At 38.9% G+C, this 19,741-nt stretch overlaps 1 protein-coding gene across 1 annotated transcript in view; it reads left to right on the forward strand.

Annotated features, from left to right (window-relative positions):
- The first annotated feature begins 164 nt into the window (after positions 1-164).
- MBTD1 (mbt domain containing 1) overlaps positions 165-19,741 on the forward strand; it is a 28,918-nt gene continuing 9,341 nt past the window's right edge. Inside the window, exons 1-13 of the mRNA XM_010154877.1 lie at positions 165-262; positions 2,787-2,801; positions 3,914-4,115; positions 5,222-5,355; positions 6,205-6,319; positions 6,418-6,500; positions 11,651-11,768; positions 12,372-12,506; positions 12,984-13,072; positions 14,358-14,592; positions 16,106-16,161; positions 16,445-16,549; positions 17,368-17,515. Of these exons, the coding sequence (XP_010153179.1) occupies positions 3,962-4,115; positions 5,222-5,355; positions 6,205-6,319; positions 6,418-6,500; positions 11,651-11,768; positions 12,372-12,506; positions 12,984-13,072; positions 14,358-14,592; positions 16,106-16,161; positions 16,445-16,549; positions 17,368-17,515 (1,372 nt within the window). The 5' untranslated portion in view covers positions 165-262; positions 2,787-2,801; positions 3,914-3,961. The remainder of the gene's footprint in view (positions 263-2,786; positions 2,802-3,913; positions 4,116-5,221; positions 5,356-6,204; positions 6,320-6,417; positions 6,501-11,650; positions 11,769-12,371; positions 12,507-12,983; positions 13,073-14,357; positions 14,593-16,105; positions 16,162-16,444; positions 16,550-17,367; positions 17,516-19,741) is intronic.

Here is a 19,741-nt window from a genome sequence, read left to right on the forward strand (position 1 = left end):
GTGATGCTTCTGTTTAAGGCGTATATCCTCCTTTTTGGAGGATGCAATTTTTGACCTTTGAGTTCAGAGTTGTACACCAACTTTTTTTTGTTTAAGATATTAGGGTTTGCAAAAGAACAGGACCTCTAAGTTCTGCAGGAAGGGTGAACAGAGATTCCATCTATTGTTCACTTGTTTCTACAAATGCGGTCTGTCAGCATGGGTTAAAAAGAACCTTAGTGGTGTTTATTATCAAAATAGAAATGTTTTAATCTGCTCTAGTGTGCTGGTTTTGGCTTGGACAGAGTTCGTTCTCTTCATAGTAACTGGTATGGGGCTGGTCTGGATTTGTGCTGAAAACAGCACTGATAACACAGGGATGTTTTTGTTATTGCTGAGCAGTGCTTACATAGCATCAGGGCCTGTTCTGCCTCTCGCTCCACCAGTGAGTAGGCTGGGGATGCACAAGTTGGGAGGGTACACAGCCTGGACAGCTGACCCCAACTGACCAAAGGGATATTCCAGACCATATGGTGTCATGCTCAGCATATAGAGCTGGGGAAGAAGGAGGAAGTCTGGGAGGAAGATTTGGAGTGATGGCGTTTGTTGTCCCAAGTAACCATTATACATGTGATTGAGCCCTGCTTTCTTGGGAATGGCTGAACTCCTGTCTGCCCACGGGAAGTGGAGAACAAATTCCTTAATTTGCCTTGCTTGCGTGGCTTTTGCTTTATCGATTAAACTGTCTTTATCTCAACCCACGAGTTTTCTCACTTTTGCTTTTCTGATTCTTTTCCCCCATCCCACTGAGCGAGCAGCTGTGTGGTGCTTAGTTGCTGGCTGGAGTTAAACCTTGACATCTAGCAAAATTCCAGCATAGGTATTTGCATCTTTCCTAACTTCTGCCTACTTCTGCGCATCAAATGCGTGATTTTTTTTTTGTTTGTTTTTGCAAAACTGAACCTTTTCCAAGTATCACAAAACATATTTTGAGTAGTTTTCCCAGAATCCCCCCAGCACAACTTAAGGACATTTCCTTTTGTCCTATCACTTGTCACTTGGGAGAAGAGACCAACCCCCACCTCTCTGCACCCTACGTTCAGGCAGTTGTAAAGAGCAATCAGGTCTCCCCTGAGCTTCCTCTTCTGCAGGCTGAACACCCCCAGCTCCCTCAGCCATTCCTCACAGGACTTGTGCTCCAGACCCTAATGCCTGTATGATGCTGAAGAGCTGTTTTCTTAGCAGAGGGTCCAACTCTTCATGGAGAAAGTGGAAACACTTTCTTTATCATCTGTGGATATTTTGGCAAAGAGGGCTTGGCAGTAACATTGGGGTTCTCAGTATATGTGATGCAAAAGAAGTAACAAAAAAAAATTAAAAAAGAGCCAAGTGTGCTGTTGTGGTATCTGCAGTTGTAACCTTGCTCCATGCTTCAGCTTGCCTAGAGCAGCCCAGCTTCCCTTCTGGGCCACTGGTCCTTCACCTTGCCTCCAGCCTCCCGCTCTTCTTTCACCTGGTACTGGGAGCAGTGCTGGCTGTGGAGTAGCATCTACTGTAGCATCCAAGCTGGAGGGACTGGGAATGGGCTCTACTTCTCTTTCTCCTGAGCTGCTACAGCACTTCAGACCACTACCAGCAGAGTACTGGGCAAAGCAGAGCTGCCATGTGGGTCCAGAGTTCTCCAGTCTGGAATGGGAAAGGGGTGTCCTGAGACTACCTTGTACGGCAGCCTCCGTTAAAGGGTTGAAGTCCTCATTTATGTGGGACAAGACCTTAATCTCGTGGTGAAATCAGATCAGCTGACTGATGGAGACTGAGTGAATGAGGCAGAAGATACTGCCGTGGGCTCTGGAACACCACTGGTGTCTGTCCATAATAGCAGAAGGCATGGTCGTGTTCTGCTATTGCTCTTGTGAATGGTTCATAAGGCATTGCTTTTTGTTTCTTAGCGGAGGCTGTGGTCAAGGAAAGTTAAATCTTGTGAGATACCAAGGAGTTCATGAAATCTTGAGGAAGATGACTAGTCTTCATGTTCCAATCTGTGAATTACTGGTACTGTTTGCAGAGCACTGTATCCATGGCAATGCTGCGCTCGGCTCCTGCCTTAATCTGCACACACATGCACACAAACAAATAACTGATCTTGCATCTTGTTGGCTAATAGCATCAGTAGTAGTGCACAGGTAAGCCCTGTTACCGTGCAGGTCAGGGCTCGGTTTTGTTCTGCTGTCGCTCAGCGCTGCTTCTAATGATTGCCACTGTTGCCCCAGCTACTTCAGGCAGATGGCAGTTCCTTCAAGTAGCTGGCAAGTTATGCCCTATCCTAAGTTTTGATTGGTTGTAATATAATTTTGAATTATTGGCTGAGGTATGCGTGCATAATTAACATTACACTGAGTTTGTTTTGTTTCAGAGCTGCTGTTCTAAATTTGTTTACCTTATTGCATAACCTTTTGTGCTTATTAGGCTTTGTTTGTTTTTCCTTTAATTGGATGCTAGGAGTGGGTCACTGTGGAAATCAGTTTTCCCTTTTAACTCTAAGGAAATCCTTCCATAATAGGATTTAGTCAGATTGCAAAGGAGAACAGGGAATATTATAATAAAGGGATAGCATGGCAGAGAAAGGCTCGGATGAGATCCAACAATAAAGATATTCAGGCATATATTCTCTAGGAAAGGGATTTAGGGAATTACTGTGATGAAATCTTAAAGCTCTGAATCCAAATGCAATTTTAAAAGGAAAAATCTGATCACATATTATTTTTCTGTGTACAATGACTTTTAAATAAAAGTAACTCTTGGAAAAGGAAGTTGATGCAAAGGCTTTTTTTCTGTTTTCTTGGCTGCACTTTATTCTCCTAACTTGTGCTTCTGCTGTGGAATTTTTCTTTGTCTTTATCAGTTATTTCATCTCAAACTTTGTAGATACTGTTAAGCATAATGGAAATACATTGAAATTAATTTTTTTAAGCTCAGCGAGGGCAGCGCACACAGCTACAGCCTTGTAGCACTAGAGCTGTGTAAGATACAGAGAAGTGAAAATTGTCACTGTATTAAAATGAATGTATTGGATGTGTATCCGAAAAAAGACATCAGTTAATCTGTTGTTTCTGCATCTTTAATGTCTTTGCTCGAAAGTGAAGAACACATAACAGTTAAGCAAAATTATATGGTTTTATTTGACTTCAGATTTTTTGGATATAGGAAAACAACTATTATGTAACAAGTTTTTTCGTATATGACAGTGGCAAATTAGTCACCTTTCTATCTTTTAGCATTTGTACAGACCCTATTGCCATAGTAACTGAGCTCCTTATAATTGTTAATGTATTAATCCTCAGAACATCCCTGTGAGGTAGAGAGGTGTTCCTGTTCACATGTGAGAAACTGAATCACAGGGAAGTGGAGTGATCTGTTGATAACCCCACAAGCCACTGGAGCAGAGAGAGACTCTCATTTCTGTTCCTGTGGTATAAGTGCCCTCTTGGTTGAACTGTCTTCTCTCTGCCCAGCTTTCTCAAATGAATGGGTTTTAGGGAAATTGGCTGCAACCATCTGGAATGTGCTCATTTGCATACAAGATCTGTGTGGCTGTCATTATTCAGCACATCAGATTTAATGAACTCTGAAGATACCAAGAAAAAGCAATGTATGGACTGCTGCTGTGTGTTCTCATTGGACTGTGAGATAGATCTTTCTTCCTGTATATCACAGAATCAAAAATTGGCTAGTTTTGACTGTACCAGTATGAATTTAATTGGCAATATATGGCTCATATTTCTGTGCTGATAGAGCAGTTTGCTAGAACATCTACCTTTGAGGGCTGACTTTCACTGTTGAAACTTTTAAAGCTAGGCTTCGAAATATTTGCATTCAGAATGCTCTGCTATTCTTTGGGGTTTTTGTTTGTTGTTTCTGTTTTTGACTTTTTTAGACAGAACGTACTTCACGAGCAGAAAGGAAAAGACGTGATTCATTCGGGATGTTTGACGGTTATGATAGTTGTAGTGAGGACACCAGCAGCAGCTCCAGTTCAGATGAGAGTGAAGAGGAGGTTGCACCTTTGCCATCCAGTCTCCCAATTATAAAGAACAATGGACAGGTCTATACGTATCCAGATGGCAAATCTGGCATGGGTGAGTACGTGGTCCCTAAGTACAGAGTTTGATATTTATGTTTGTTAGCCTGTGCGGTGTGTTGTGAGGGTCCAATACCAAACGCTGGTCTCAATTGAAAAGGGACCAAAACAAGGTGATTGGTTTTGGGAAGGGGGAATTGTTTGGGTTTTGCTAAACTGAAATAAGATAGATTTTTGAATCCTGCTGTCAGGAAAGAAATAGTATGGGAACATCCACCCTCCCATCAAATATGTGTTGTGTATATGTGCACGTGGATGTGTATGTTCTCATGTACATGGTTTTATTCTTTGAAGAAAATGCTTCCTCTCTACACTTGGACATATATTCTCTCTACCCTTTCAGTTATGTATACAATATATTAAAATAGCTTTATTACTGTACTAGGAAAACTTCATTACTGCTACTGTAAGAAGTCTGTTAGTGTAGGCCTGTTCACTACCCACTAGCTACGAGCTGGTGTATACTGGGGAAAAAACTTAAAAAGGGAAGATTGCTTTTGTCATTGTGGAAAATACTTTAGCCAAAATCGTTAGTGATTAGTAGAACTCTCTGGGTAGAATCTTGGTATCGTCTCATTGGCATAAAATGGTCACAAACCATATATTCCTCGTGGAATGACTCAGTAGGTGATGCTGTCGACCTCTGAAGTGTGTGATTGCAGCTAGAAGAGAGTATTGGTGGGCTGGGGTACTTTGGGTCTACTAATTTATGATTCAAAAAGGAGATCTGGTTTTATTTCAGGGCGGAAGTATTAAATACTTAGAGGAAATCAAGATCAGCAGACCCAGATTCAAAGCAGATGTCTCCCCGAGAACCATGAAAACATGGAAATCTGCTTTAGCTGGGGCATTGACTCTACCAGTGGTAAAATTAATAGGCAGCAGAAGGGAGACACCTTTTCACCAATAAACTTGAGGTTCTTAGTGTTTTGCTGATGTTTGTGATGGTGTTGTTAATTCAGGTTATCGTTCTGTGCAATTCTCTTCAGGGCCAGACCCCAAAGAACTGTGTGGTGGTGCCACCTACAGGACCTTCCTTAGGGCATCTTGGTTCTGAATTTTTACTGAAGTCTTGATGACACTTTTTTTCTCTCCTCTGATCAGCTACATGCGAGATGTGTGGAATGGTTGGTGTCCGTGATGCTTTTTACTCTAAAACGAAACGCTTCTGCAGCGTGTCGTGCTCTAGAAGCTATTCATCGAACTCCAAGAAGGCCAGCATTCTGGCCAGACTTCAGGTAGCGGTACAGACACCATTTTCTTTTATATATTTATCATAGTCTGTGCTAGTAAAACATGTACATTTGTAAAACTTGCCGGATTTTTTAAGATAAGTATGTGTTAAGAAACTTGAAAAATTTTCACGTAAGTGATTTTGTAAGCCAAAAGGCAAAACTGTATCAGTAATGAACAAATTAGCTCAGCAGAGCAAATTGTAGAGAATACTGACTCCTTATTTCATTTCTGCTGCAGTGGCCCTTCTGCAAGAAAGAGATCAGGAAAATCTTCAATCTACATATGTAGTGACTTGAAATCCCATGCATCTCATACCCAAGATACTTTCTGGCGTTAGAGAGCATAAAGGTTTATTTAGTGTTGTAGTGTTTGGTTTTAAGGGTTTTCTTAACTATATAGGTTTGCAGAATGGGTTTTGGTCTGTTCGCTTAAAATACGAATCAGGTAATCATGAAATTGTATTTGTAATGTTCAAGAAAAAAGATAATGTCAAGAAAGATAGTTATATCCTGTCTCAGATTCAGTGTATCAAATGCCAAGAAATTGCATTGATATAAATTAGATGAAAGTTCTTCCTTTTGACCTGTTTTTAAAGATATATTTTTTTTCAGGTAACAATGAATCTGTAATGCTGTTCAAGTTGGAATGCTAGCACAAAAGTCATCTTTTGGACATTCTTTGTTACTGGGTTTTTAATTTATTTAATATTATGTGTGGTTTTGTGATATGTAGTCAACTTGATTGTGTTGTTCTAATTTTAGTTAAATCTCCCAGAGATATACTGCAGGTCTATGGAAATTTCCTAATGGGAGTTTAGAAAGACTTTATTTACTTAGCTTTTTTTGTTTTAGGGTAAACCACCAACAAAGAAGGCTAAAGTTCTACAAAAACAGCCCTTAGTGGCTAAGTTAGCAGCATATGCTCAGTACCAAGCCACTTTACAAAACCAGGCAAAGACTAAAGCAGGTAATGGCACGTAAACAGAGCTGAAAAAGGATTTCTTGCTAATACAAGATCTGTGGCTCACTAGCAGATTCCTGAATAAAATAACTTTCTTTTCACAGCTGTCCCTGTGGAAGGCTTCAGCTGGGGTAACTACATCAACAGCAATAGCTTTACAGCAGCTCCTGTTACCTGTTTTAAACATGTAAGTATTCTTCAGTCTGTGCTTTCCTTTCGTGTGTGTGCGTGAGAGAGAGATTCCATGTTGTTTCTTGAATTCGTTTCTGCAAAACGCTCTTATCCAAATAGCTTTTATGGCCTTGCACTATGAAACTTGGGTTTTTAACTGTGTTAGTATGACTACCTTTTGGATAGGTATGTTTGTTTTATCTGTCCTTTAAAACCATCCTGAACGCTATCAGTTACTTTCATCATAGATGCTGTCATAAACAGAAAAGTAAAAGGAGGACTCCTCAACGCTTGTCAAGTTATTTTTCTCACGTTCAGGGTGCAAAATCGTCAAATGCACTACAGAATAGCAAACCAACCAAGTTTGTAAAATTCAGATTATTAGATCTTGTTTAAAATACTGCCAGTACTTTGTCTCTTAACTAAAAACTTTCTGACAGAAAGTGTTTTCTCAGCATTTTTGATTTTTCATGTATTTTGGGAGGTTGAAGTGTTCCATCTTCTTACAAAAGTTTTATTTTACTCAATATTATCTGATGAAAATTGTAATTAAAGCAAACATTTTATTTAATGGAAGTTGCCCATAAGGGGGAAGAGAGACATGTTTTTTGTCCAGTTCTGGAATTCATGCTGAGCCCTGTCAACTCATAAATCGGTGAGGAGTTGAGGGCTCCTGGCAGTTGGCACTTTCTGAATAGCTCCCTTTATGCGTGGAGGCCTTTGCCCAGAACAGAGCCTTGCATTAGTATAGCTTCATGAATTTGTATCAAATTCCACGTGCTTAAGTAAGCACGTTTGCACTTTGCTTTCAGAGTTATGTACGTGCTGTAATAAATAGTTTCCTAATTACATATCAAAAGGTGTTGTTCGATAACGTGGGCTGTGCTGTTACAGCAAATGCTTTATGACGTCTGGCATCCTTAATTAGGATACAGGTACAATAGTTGGGTCATGTGTAAATTACAGCGTAGCATTCTGTATGAGTTCTATCTTCCTCTGTTACTGCTTCATCCAAGTTGAATGGTACACCAATGATGTGGACAGATATAATGCCAATGGTCACATTTTACCTTGAAAATTTTCACAAGCTCCATGGCCACAGTGCTAACAAGCCTGAATGTGGGGTTTTTTTCCCTTTTCTGACCCAACTTTCCATTTTTATACAAGTAAAATGCAACTCCTGCAGTCTCCGTTGGAGATTTCTACTTCGTTGTTGGATATTAGTATTTAAAGGGTGTGATTTTCATTTAGTTTTACTGTAATTATTTCTTTGAAAAATATATTTAAACCAGTCAGAATCTGAAAATGCGTTAGTAATCTCTTGTTAGATCCTCCTCTCTCTCCCACTCTCTGATCATTAAAAGAAACAATACTCCTTTTGTCTGTCTATTATTGCTATCTTTTCTTTCTGCTATATTGCTTTGATTCATGAAAGTTTGCATTAGTTGACATTTGTTTACCATCCACATTTTGGATTCAGTGCACATGTTGTGTGTGTCCACAGGATAGAATATAAAAAGCTTAATTCTGTTCTAAATAAAAGTTTTGAATTGACAGTAAAATCACGTATCCACCCTTAAATTTGTTCTTAGATAAAATATGTATCTGTTATACTGGGTCTATCTGCATGGATATTTGATAGGGAACAATGGGATGAATATTAAAAGAAAACCTAAGGGAAATAGGAGATGTGGGATTTAGCTTATTGGGTGTTTTTTTTTTTTTAAACCTGGCATACCTCAGTAGTTCAGGTCTGATGTAATTTTCCCAGAGCTTTTTTTTTTTTTGCCTGGCGTGTCATTTCCTCTTCTATTTAAAGCAGTTCCATTTTAGAATTAACACACTTAAATCTTGAGGTTCCCTCTATCTCTTTCTGTGTATAAGAATTATTTCCAAGTCTTTTGATGTGCTTAATACGGTTTTTGTACTTTCCTGTGACCTTCATTCCGGATTTCAGTGTCGATTACCACTAACAAAATTCATTAGTAATAGTGCAAGTTTATTGTTCAGTAAACTGAAGTAGAGAAGCTGCTTTGGTTTATGTCATACAGGAAACCTGGGACAAAGCTGGAATTACATTTGTGCACCTTGCAGCCTGCTTTGTTGTTGTTGGATTGGATTAATCAGACCCATGGCAGTAGCTGATGCGAGCAGGACAACTCTTAAAATTAATGGTTTTAATATTGTGTTAGAGCTCAGTAACATGAAATGTTCTCATTGCTAACCTGCATTCCACGTTTTTTCTTCTAAACAGTTTTTCTCTGTTTGCTTTTATTAGCTGAAACCATGCCTAGAAATGAAAGCAAATACAGTGCTTTGCATCTTATTTCATTCTTAATGTACAACTTAGTGCACAACTAATAGTAATTATTCTTCTTCACTCTGCTAGTGGGATGCCCATTTCCTGAAGTTGAGGTTTTCAATCTTTATTCCAGTTGAATTTTATTCAGAGCTGAAATATTTTCATTCTTTTGGTTTCTTTTGTTATTAAAATAGTTTGATCTAAGGGGACATTTCCAGGATTCTACACTAGGTGGCAGCGCTTTCCTTTGAACTTTTAAGTTGAAACCATTTTGCACGTTGTCTTTGGCATTCCCTTCTGTTGGGGTACTGTTCACACTTTCAGCACAGTACCCTTGCGCTTCAGGATTTAGTAGCATCACTTTGCCATTAAAGTCCTGATTCAAGTTTCAAGTCTGAAATCATGGCAGTGTTGGTGCCATTCAAAACCTTTCGAAGCTGATCATTTAACCCATGAGCTCTTTGTTCCGCTAGGCACGTGGGGATATTCAGCTTCAGGTGCCTCTGTCAAACAGGACCTTCCTGATTGCAACTTACCTTGCAGAGGAGGCAGCTGCCGCCCACAGACAAACCCTCCCAGGACATATCCTGGTGCAGGAATTGAGGAACCAGATCTTCCTTGCTTGGGAGTGATGTGAAGTGGATCTCTTCGTCATGAGTCTGAAAGGTAAATTTGTTCTTACCTGTAAATTATGGTTCTGCTAGTTCGCACTATGCCAATCCTGACTTCAGAGTTACCCTTCCAGCCAGCAGATGAGTAACGCTTCTGTAGTGCTTTTTGAGTTTTTCAAAGCACTGTGCAAACAGTGATTCATTAATCGGATGAAGACAGAGAAGACATGAAGGAAGACTGCTGTTAGAGCCCTGGTTTAGCCAGTCTTCCTCCCTTAAGAATATTCATAATGAGGGAAAAAGGAAAAGATGGGGCAGTATACCAGGTATACTGTAAACGATCACTTCCGCACAGTAACGTGATCTGGCATTTCAGTAGCGATGCTGCGCAGCATGGCTTCCTTCTTCTGAAGGGTCAGCTGTATGGATTGGTGTAGGAGAACTAGCAGAACCAATATTTTCACAGACAAGGACAAATTTAACTTTCTGCTATTTCCCTCTATACCAATCCACGTTCTAGAAGTGAAGATTTGTGACCTTTCCATTACCAGTTGATGTGAGAAGTGTTTCATTATACTTCTCCCTCTGAATCAACTCAGCAGGTGAACAGGCAGTGGAATGTATTTCAATTAAGTGCAGCTGGATTATGAAATCATTCAGCACTGCATTTTTTTGACTGTTTGGCCTCATCTGTATCTATATACAAAACAAGATTTACTGAAATACACAGTTTGAAAAGTGTATTTCTCCAATTCAAAAATCTACTTGTCAGTTGAGAGATGATAGCAGATGTGTAATGGGACTTGATTAAGAACCAGCATCTGCATATTTTGTGTGTGAAAATAAGCCATCATCTTTCAAATTGCTGTATTTTCTCTATCTGCCAGATGGCAGAAAAGAGCTCTGCAGTCTAGACTGGTGTAGATGGGACATAGCAGAACATGAAGAGACCAGGCTTCAAGAATAAGAACTGCCATACTTGTAATAACTTATTTTTCCTTTAATAGTTAAAACTAGCATGAAGTTTTGCATGACTAGCTTCCAGTATTGGTACTAGTAAAGGATATCCCATTTTAAGATGTGTGGCTTTTAGTGCTGCTGATTGCCTGCAAAATTCCAGTATCATGAAACTCTTAATGCCAATCATTCAGGCTTAATTCAAAGTTCTTCACTTGTAGCTCTTGGCCAAAATTCTGTGAAGCTGGAGACTGATCCCACTGTGTGGTAAAGTTCTCTGTGTGTGCAAAGAGCTTTGTAAATGAGAGGCAGCCTTAGACTACTGTCTGCCCGTGGCGGTACAGAACCAGAGGATCCATTCAGTGGTCTCAAGTTTGATGTAGACTGAGTCATTTTAATTTTGTTACCAATGTAACTTCTAAGGTTTTGCATTCGTCGACACTGAGCGTTTCTGGTATCCCTACAGTACCATCTGTGACTGTCTTTTCACGATGCTTTGTTCAACAAGACATTCTTGAGATAGCGAACTCAGTGTGTTTTTTATCTCCGGTTTCTACAAATCCACAGTAGTTCATCAAGCTTGTACTTCTTTTTGTGACTAACACATTAGTCTAAGCCTTCAGGAAGGACAGTGTGAGGAATTTAGCTGTGCGTTTCCTTTTGGCATTCATGGAAAAAGTGCCACTCAGCCTTCTACTCTTTTGCTTTCTTGTTGGGATGATCACTTGCAGCTGATACAGAAGCCTGTTCCACTGAGAGGACATGAACTGGTGGGTGATAAACTCCACCATAATAAATCATCAAAATAGATTGAAGAAAATAACTTGTAGGCATTTTTTCAGGAATGTTATTGGTGGACAGAATTTAAAGATTTTGTTGTCTGTGGTACAGGTATGTAAAGTACAACAATTATATTACAAGTGGAATTGCAGAGGAATTATGCCATTCTCACTAAAATCAGGAGTTTGCACCTACCTGACAAATAGTAGACTAGAGCTGACCTGTGAGTGTATGCAACTTGTCCTTGTGCTTTACAGGTTTTTAAACTGGGAATCCTATAGTTTTTGCAGGAAATAAGAAGTAATAATTCTGTATAATTACAAAATGACACATAAGCTTCAAATCAAAATGAAACTATGTTTCAGTAGGAAGTGTTTTCTTAACATATGCTTATGGCTGACATATATTCATCATGTTGTCTGAGTTGCTTGTAAAAAAAAAAATTATTAAAAAATAATTAATTTCTTGTGGTGAAGTGGTGATTTTCCCTCCCCCTGCCCCTACCTTAAATGACAGGCACCTATGGGGACGTGCTGGGGTGATATCTCAGAAGGAGTGCGAGTGGAGGTTCCAAACACCGACTGCAGCCTACCGACCAAAGTCTTCTGGATAGCTGGAATTGTAAAACTAGCAGGTAAATGCGTTTCAGTTGACATGATTAAAATAACAAAATACCTGATAATTTAGTCAGTGGTCACCGGATTAGAGTAATGTTGCCCCTAGTTAGGTTGTCAGAGCTGTGTCAATATGCTTTTGTGCTGCCAGTGTGTTGCACTGTTTACAGTGCCTTCAGTGACACTTCAGAATGCCTGTTTGGTTTTTGTTGGGGTTTTTTGTGTGTGTGTTTGGGGGTTTATTGCCTCAGTTCAGTAAAAGCAAGCAAGTAAGCTTCCTTATGTGAATCACTTCTCTTGGTTAAAAGATAAAAATTCGTGGTCACCTAGCTAAGATAGGAAAAAGCAGATACTGTGGGTAATTAATTTTGTCCTCCTACATATAACTCTTAGAGGTTTATAGTTCAAGAATTTTAATTAAAAGTTGTTTTACATGATAGCACGTACACATGTATCAGTAATCTCTTCTGTGCATTAATAACGTGCAGAAATGTGCAGTGAGAAGTTCTATAAAAAGTTAGTCTAGAAAATCCAATGTAATACACATTCTGTTTGATAACTACTGATACATATTTTATCTTGTTTAATATTTGTCTTTTTTAAATGGGATTGCTTTCTTTCAGGCTACAATGCTCTGCTAAGATACGAAGGCTTTGAAAATGATTCAAGTCTTGACTTCTGGTGCAACGTTTGTGGGTCTGACATCCACCCAGTTGGTTGGTGTGCAACCAGTGGGAAGCCCCTAGTCCCTCCTCGAAGTATGTAAACAGTAGCCTTACTCATTAATATCGAAGTCTGTCTTTATTAAACTAATCTTGCTCATGGTCCAGATATCAAAGTCTTTTTTTACCATAGCAACTCTTTCAACACTTATGAATAAATTGTTTTAACTTTTGGAAGAATAAGGACTTGACTGATGCTGAAAGTGTTTCTTGCATTAGCCCATCTGATGCGGCTTAGTTTTTAAGATCAAGGTGGAAGCGGTTAGCTCATCAGTGATGTGAACATGCACTGATTTTATTTATATTTTGTTACTAAGTTCCTTGCCCTGACATACCCATAGACTTAAATCTTGGGTGGCATTCATTCTCTAAAGAGGTTTTTGTCATTATTGTCATCCAGGCTTTTTAACAGTCATCTGGGATTTCTTCTTTACATATTCCAGACTCTAATATTGTCTCTAATGGACACAATTAAAAATCAGTGGCTTATTTTTTCCCCTTCATTTGCAACAGCCATCCAACACAAATACACAAACTGGAAAGCTTTTCTAGTGAAACGACTTACTGGTGCCAAAACACTTCCTCCTGACTTTTCTCAGAAGGTAAGGCTGATGCAATATCAATGATGTACTATAAACAAAATTGCAGCGCAGTGTCAAGAACTGAAGTACTTTACAGTGGCACGTGAGCTCCTTCTATATTGAAGATGGTAGAGTAGTTTCTTCCCTTAAATACAGTTTTCCTTGGAATTTCTCTTCTCCATTTATGTTCACACTTGTCAGTATGTATATGGAAAACTTTTTCCTCTAGCAGAAAGACATTTTCTTTAAAAACTAACTAGTTTATTTTCATTTTAAAATACCACAGTTTTAAAAAAATGCTAATAAGCTACCCCATGATATGTAAGAAAAATTAAAACTGATTTCCTATTTGTCATGCACTGTTTCAAGAATCTGAACAGAATGTGTTAATATGGCACATCTCTAGATGCAGTAGAGTATATGCTTTCAAATGTTAATACTATTCATCTGCTCTGGACTAGATTTTTTTGCTGTCTTTCAGTCACGTCTCTAAGTGTGGCAGCTGCCTATGTAGTGTGCTCTAAGCTTACTTAATGTTGTGAGATGGTACATAGGTTTTAGTAGGGATATGAGACTTGTCTGACACTGCAGCTAATATTAAACAAATTTTAAAAAGCCTCCTCCCCTAAAGCCAACTTTCTGCAGGTGTTCATTTCTATTTAAAATGGGCTCACTTGGAAGCCAAATTAAATTGGCAGCGTCTCAACATGTTGGGGAGTTCGTAATGGAAATGGCAAGTTGACAGTTACTGATTTTTTAAATAGAATGTATTGTCGCAAGGCAGATTAACAACTATTTACATTCTCCTTTTTTATATATATTACAAAGAAATATTTTTGTGAGTGGCCAGCTTTAATTATGTTGAAGGTTTGTTCTTCTTGTCTTTGTTATAAAAAGTATTTTAATCCTGTGTTTCAAGTGCTGTGTTTTGAGTGGATGAGAAAGCAAAAAACCTAATTTTTTTTTTTGGTTAAAATTGTTTCTCAAGGTAATTTTACCCATTGTTGACAACTGAACTAACTTTCATTAAGTCAGTGGGAAATTCCTGTAACCTCTGAGAGTTGTATTAGGGGCTGTACCTGATACACTTGAAGTGCTGTAGGATCTTAGTTTTTGGAAACATTTTATTTTTCCCCAAGTACAACGAAATATAGGAGAAACGCTTCGTATCATGTTTGCAGGTTGATTAACAAGTACTTGAATTAAATAAGTGCGTTGGTACTGTGCTTTAGCAGCAGAAGAGAGACGACTAAGGAAGAATAATATATTCTTATGGAGCGTTTTGTTTTTTTCCCGTTGCTTTAAGGTGTCTGAGAGTATGCAGTATCCATTCAAGACTTCCATGAGAGTAGAAGTGGTTGACAAAACGCACCTTTGTCGAACAAGGGTGGCAGTTGTAGAAAGTGTCATTGGGGGACGGTTAAGACTGGTGTATGAAGAGAGCGAAGACAAAACTGATGACTTCTGGTGCCATATGTACAGTCCACTCATTCATCATCTTGGTTGGTCGCGAAGTATAGGACACAGATTCAAAAGACCTGGTAAGCTGCTTGTCTTTCAGAGGTGTCTTTGTGGGCAGTATTGGTCCAGAGAAGTCTGACTTGTATACTGCCTCTGTATACAACTAATAAAACTAGCTTGAGTAATTAATGATCTTTAAAAATTTATATAGTGGTTTTGCCCATGATACTACGTTCAGGAGTTTCAGTTAAAAGTATAATCAGTGTATTTTGCAACATTGAAAAAGCCAAAATAAATTTCAGGCTGATGTGTAGTGTGTCGATATTAGAAGGGTTCAGCGATAAAACAGGGGTTAACAAACTGTCTAGGCAGGAAAACCTTGACCTGCACCATTCGAGTATGGTAAGCCTCACCTTTTGTGCTGGTACATGGAATTACACGGACCTGCTCCACAAACACCTGGTTTCTTCACATTTGTCTCTCTTGTACAGTACAACATGGACAGGTATCTTAGTAGATATTGAGGTTTTCTTTTTTACTTGCAAGTTTAAGGACTATCTAATATTTTTGTGTTGCAAGATTTGTGTTCTAGAGGGTGTCGGGAGGTGGGCAGGGAAGATGAAGTGACAGTCTAATAGATGTCAGTTAAGGCCCTTGTTATCTAAAAAACCAAAAATACTTGTAATTTGAAATATTTAAGGTTTCTAAACCAAAAAAGTCTGGTTTTAAATACTTCTCTGCTCCACTGAGCCTGTGTCCCTCATCAAAAACAGTTTCTGTAAAACATTCCACAAGGCATCCCTTCAGGAAAACATTCAGTTTTCCTCGCGCTTAAACTTTCACCGAAAGCATTTATAAATAAGAGTGGTTAGAGAAATCGGGAACAGTGCTACTTCCCAGACATAATGTCTCTAACAGACTTATTCACAGAGTGGAAGGGTTTGGAAGGGACCTCTAGAGATCATCTAGTCCAACCCTCTGCCAGAGCAGGATCCCCTAGAGCAGATCACACAGGAACAAGTCCAGCGGCTTTGGGAAGTCTCCAGGGAAGGAGACTCCACCACCGCTCTGGGCAGCCTGTTCAGGGCTCTGTCACCCTCGCAGGGAAGAAGGGTTTCCTCATGGTCAGGTTGAACCTTCTGTACAGGGATTTCCCGTTGGATAGTAGCGTTCAACAGTTGGTTAAACCGAGATACAGTGAGAGATAGATACACGTGTATTTAGAGTGACTCTGTATAATTACATTAAAATATGTAATGCCCTAATAGTTTTCTGTCATAACAGTACAGAGCAGTTCACTTGCCAGTGTTTTCTGCAGAAGCTACCATGTCTATTTGTATCAATTTTGTGACATAATCAAGTGGTCTTGTAAATACTGGATGTTGTTTTTTCCCTCATTGAGATGGTGCTACAGAGGTATCTCAGGTCAATAAGGAAGGAGATAGGTTTTGTCCTCCAGGTTTTTGTGGTAGTCTTACTGTGAACTGTGGGCTTCCCACACCAACCACTGCGTTGTAGTAGCATATTCTGGAAAACATACTGTCTGCTCTATTAGCAAAACTTCTGAGTAATATGTACTATTATTCCTTGCAGATATTACAAAGAAACAGGATGGACACTTTGATGCACCCCCACATTTATTTATGAAGGTGAGTTTGCTAGCAAGGATGCTTTTCTCAGAGTTGATTGAGGACCTTCAGTTCCTGGTGCGTGTAAAAGACCTGAAACTCTACTCAAGTCCTCAAATATGCCCAGCCACAAGCATTAGTGTTGTTTTTTTTTATTCAAGAACTTACTTAATTTGTCCTCCTTGACATACCCAGAGTTGATAGAACACAGGTATTTGGCTCTCTTGCTTTGGCAGTGTGGGGTTATATTTTATTCCTGGCTTATCAGGTTCTTAGCTTCTGGTGCTGTTGTGTGATTCTTTAGGTAAAAGAGGTTGACACAGCTGGAGAATGGTTTAAAGAAGGAATGAAATTGGAAGCTATAGACCCCTTAAACCTTTCGGCAATATGTGTGGCAACCATTAGAAAGGTAAGAAAACAGATGTGTATTTTGGGAAGGTGGATAGGAATCCTTTTGTCACTCACCTTTATTCCGGACTGGAAAAAAACCAAAATAAATGCAGTTCATTCACACAGTGAATGTTTATGGAATATGTCCAGTTATTGTTTACATACCACTGCTGTGGGAAAGAATATACTCATCTAAGTGTGTTTAATTTTGCTTTGGTCTCTGGAGGTTCAGCCTTACCTTTAATTGGAATATAATGTGTTTGTGGGGTTAAGTTGCAGGACAATCTTCTGCTAATTATACCGTGTTTTGCAGCTGTTGAGAAAGAGCCTGCATCTTGCTTACTTGCAGAAGTCTGTGAAGACATTTTAAGGATGTACTTCTTCCCTAGCTTGACTGAGAGGAGGCTGATCCATATGCAATCTGCTTTAAAAGAGGAAGAAAATATGAAAAGTAGCGTAGCAGTATTCCATAACCTTACCCATGAGGAGTGTAGTTATGGGTTTGAGTCTCTTGTCCTATTCATGGTGTGCAGAACATCCTGCAAGCTAAAGAGTAGGCTGAATTATAAAGCTTTAGACATAGAAGTGATATTCATGAGAAAAATAAACTAGAGGTCAGAAAAAGGCAATGTTCATCTGGTAACTTTGCAGTTGACAAAGGTACATCTTGGAGACAGGTATGGTGTGGGGTTTTTTGTTTTGTTGTAACTGAATGTCCTTCTAAGTGTGCTTCCATTACTGTTATGTTTCACCCTCTTGAAACATGGCATGCTTTCTTTCTAGCCTTATCACACAGTTTAAGGTATTTAATGTAAAATTTTGTTTTTCTTTACAAAGGTTTTAGCAGATGGCTATCTTATGATTGGGATTGATGGCTCAGAAGCAGCAGATGGGTCTGATTGGTTTTGTTACCATGCCACTTCCCCTTCTATTTTCCCTGTTGGTTTCTGTGAAATTAACATGATTGAACTAACTCCACCCAGAGGTACATATAGCTTTCTGACCACGTTTTCTTTTGAATATTTTTCAGTGATTTTGTATGTGCCATATGCCTTGTTTCTTAACTCAGTCTACAAAATTCCTGTCACCTTTTAGGACTTTCTCAAGTTTTGAAACCAATCCAGCAGCGTAACTACCAAGTAATCTAGAATGGAGAAAACAAACTCTTCATTTAGAAAAAGTCAGCTTGAACATGTGATTGATTCTCTGGCTAACATCTTTTGCTTTCGCTGTCAGAAACCGAGGCTAGCCACTAGTAGAACAGTATATCCGTTTAGTGGATGGCAAGTATGCCAGTCACGAAAAGGGCTGTTAGGACTATGTCATTGCTTTGGAAGTCCTGGCCCCCGAAAGGTTTAATGAACACTGTAAGGAATCTCAGGCTAATTTGCAAACATACCAGTTAATTATTTTGAGGAATACGCACAGATTTGGCCTTCGAGGAAGTAGCCAGCAGAGCGGTATCTGCATACACCCTTCTGTGAGAAAAAGCTCTGTCCGCTAGCACGTATGCCTCCGGAAGACTCGATTGCCTTCATTTTCCATTTTATTGCCTTGATCTAGCAATTTATAAAGAGGACTGTCTAACTAGCTGTGTAACAGATCATAATGGCTTTCTGTGGATTTTTTTCTTTCTCACTCCTGCAGGCTTCTACTTATATTGATCGAATTATTTTTCTAGGTAATAACTACAAAGACAGTGTAATGCAACATGAAGAAAATAATTGCATATCATTTTTTATTATTGCATACTAATGAATCTGTCATCTCTGAGTATGTGGGATGTGCAGTTGGACAGATTTACTATGATTTTTCAGTCAGTTCATTTAGTGAATTTATTGCCTAGAAATCTTTGGGCATAATCACCCCTCACCAATACGTGGTGCAAGAGGCTCTTGCAATAGGAAAAGTTTGCATGGGAGGAAAAAGCGTGCATAATACATATCAATCAACTTAGAAATAAAGACATATAAATAGAGGAAAAAAAACCTCCCTTCTATGATGAAACTTAGAGGAAATTCCTCTTTACTCTTCAAACACTACTTATGCAATAGTATGTGAATTTTGTTGTTAACATGTTTGATACTTGTGTTTCTTGTATTGTGACAACTTTATTCTTTTTCTACATGTATATTTTCCCTTTTATTGCAGTTTTCCATTAACAGTCCTGTATCATCCCCTAAGAAGTGATTATAAATCACACATGCAATGATCTAAGTCATTTGAAAGAGGAATTAACAGAAAGAAAATATGGAACATAATGTGCATTAACATACTTAAAAGGATCAAACTGACCAAAGCTTCTTAACTCTTATGGGAGGTGTATTTTGCTTTCCAAATTGTGGGCTTGAAATTAAAAAGTTTCTTAATTCTGACTACTCTAACGAGGCCCACGTGCACACCCCTCTAGTGTGGGTGTGCTGAGAAGTTTATTAAAGGAATTACATACGAATATACTGGTCTAGCCCAAGGAACTGTGCGTTAGGAAAAGCGTTAATACGCAAAACCGCTATGTTATTACCCTTATTAATTGAGAGCTCTCCAGCTACGTCTTCATGCATATATTACGTACCTGATGTGAATGCTTTTTTCCAAAGCAGTTTTAGCAACGTCGTAACTTTAAGTTGCTATGAAATGATTGGACTCTACATTTAGAAGCTCATTCTCTGCAAACATCTTCATCTCATACTGAAATCAGTAGAAAACAAAGATGCTTAGACACTTTTGGGAACAGCATTGCACTTTGGGCCGTGAATGTTAGCTGCCTGGTGAGTCTGGCCCTGCAGTACTGGGCTGTGACTCCCAGGGAGTGCTCTACCCTTGCTTAGATGAGATCCAACTGTTTCCCATAGCAGCCCATGCCATGCCCACTACACCGTAGTCCTTTCAGGATGTTCAACACTGCATACTAGTACAAAGAAATCTTTCAAGCTGTTGTTCCAGCTAGACTTTGAGAATTGTTGCTTTAAGCAGTTGTAGAAGTTGCCCAAAGTATAGTCCTGCATGTTTCATGCATATTCAGTAGGTGAACAAAAGTTTAAATGTATTTGGGAATTTTTTTTTCCCTTTAGAATGGCCTTTAAAATGGAAAAAAGTCCTTTAATTTTCCATATTACTGCTATTTTTAGCTTTATTTAAGTTTTAAAATATGCATGCTTGTTCTTACCACTCTGTTCCTAACAATTGAAGTGTTTCAGTAGTGCAGCTCTTT

This window comes from Eurypyga helias, unplaced genomic scaffold, assembly GCF_000690775.1.
Source record: "Eurypyga helias isolate BGI_N326 unplaced genomic scaffold, ASM69077v1 scaffold17797, whole genome shotgun sequence".
Classification (NCBI taxonomy): domain Eukaryota; kingdom Metazoa; phylum Chordata; class Aves; order Eurypygiformes; family Eurypygidae; genus Eurypyga; species Eurypyga helias.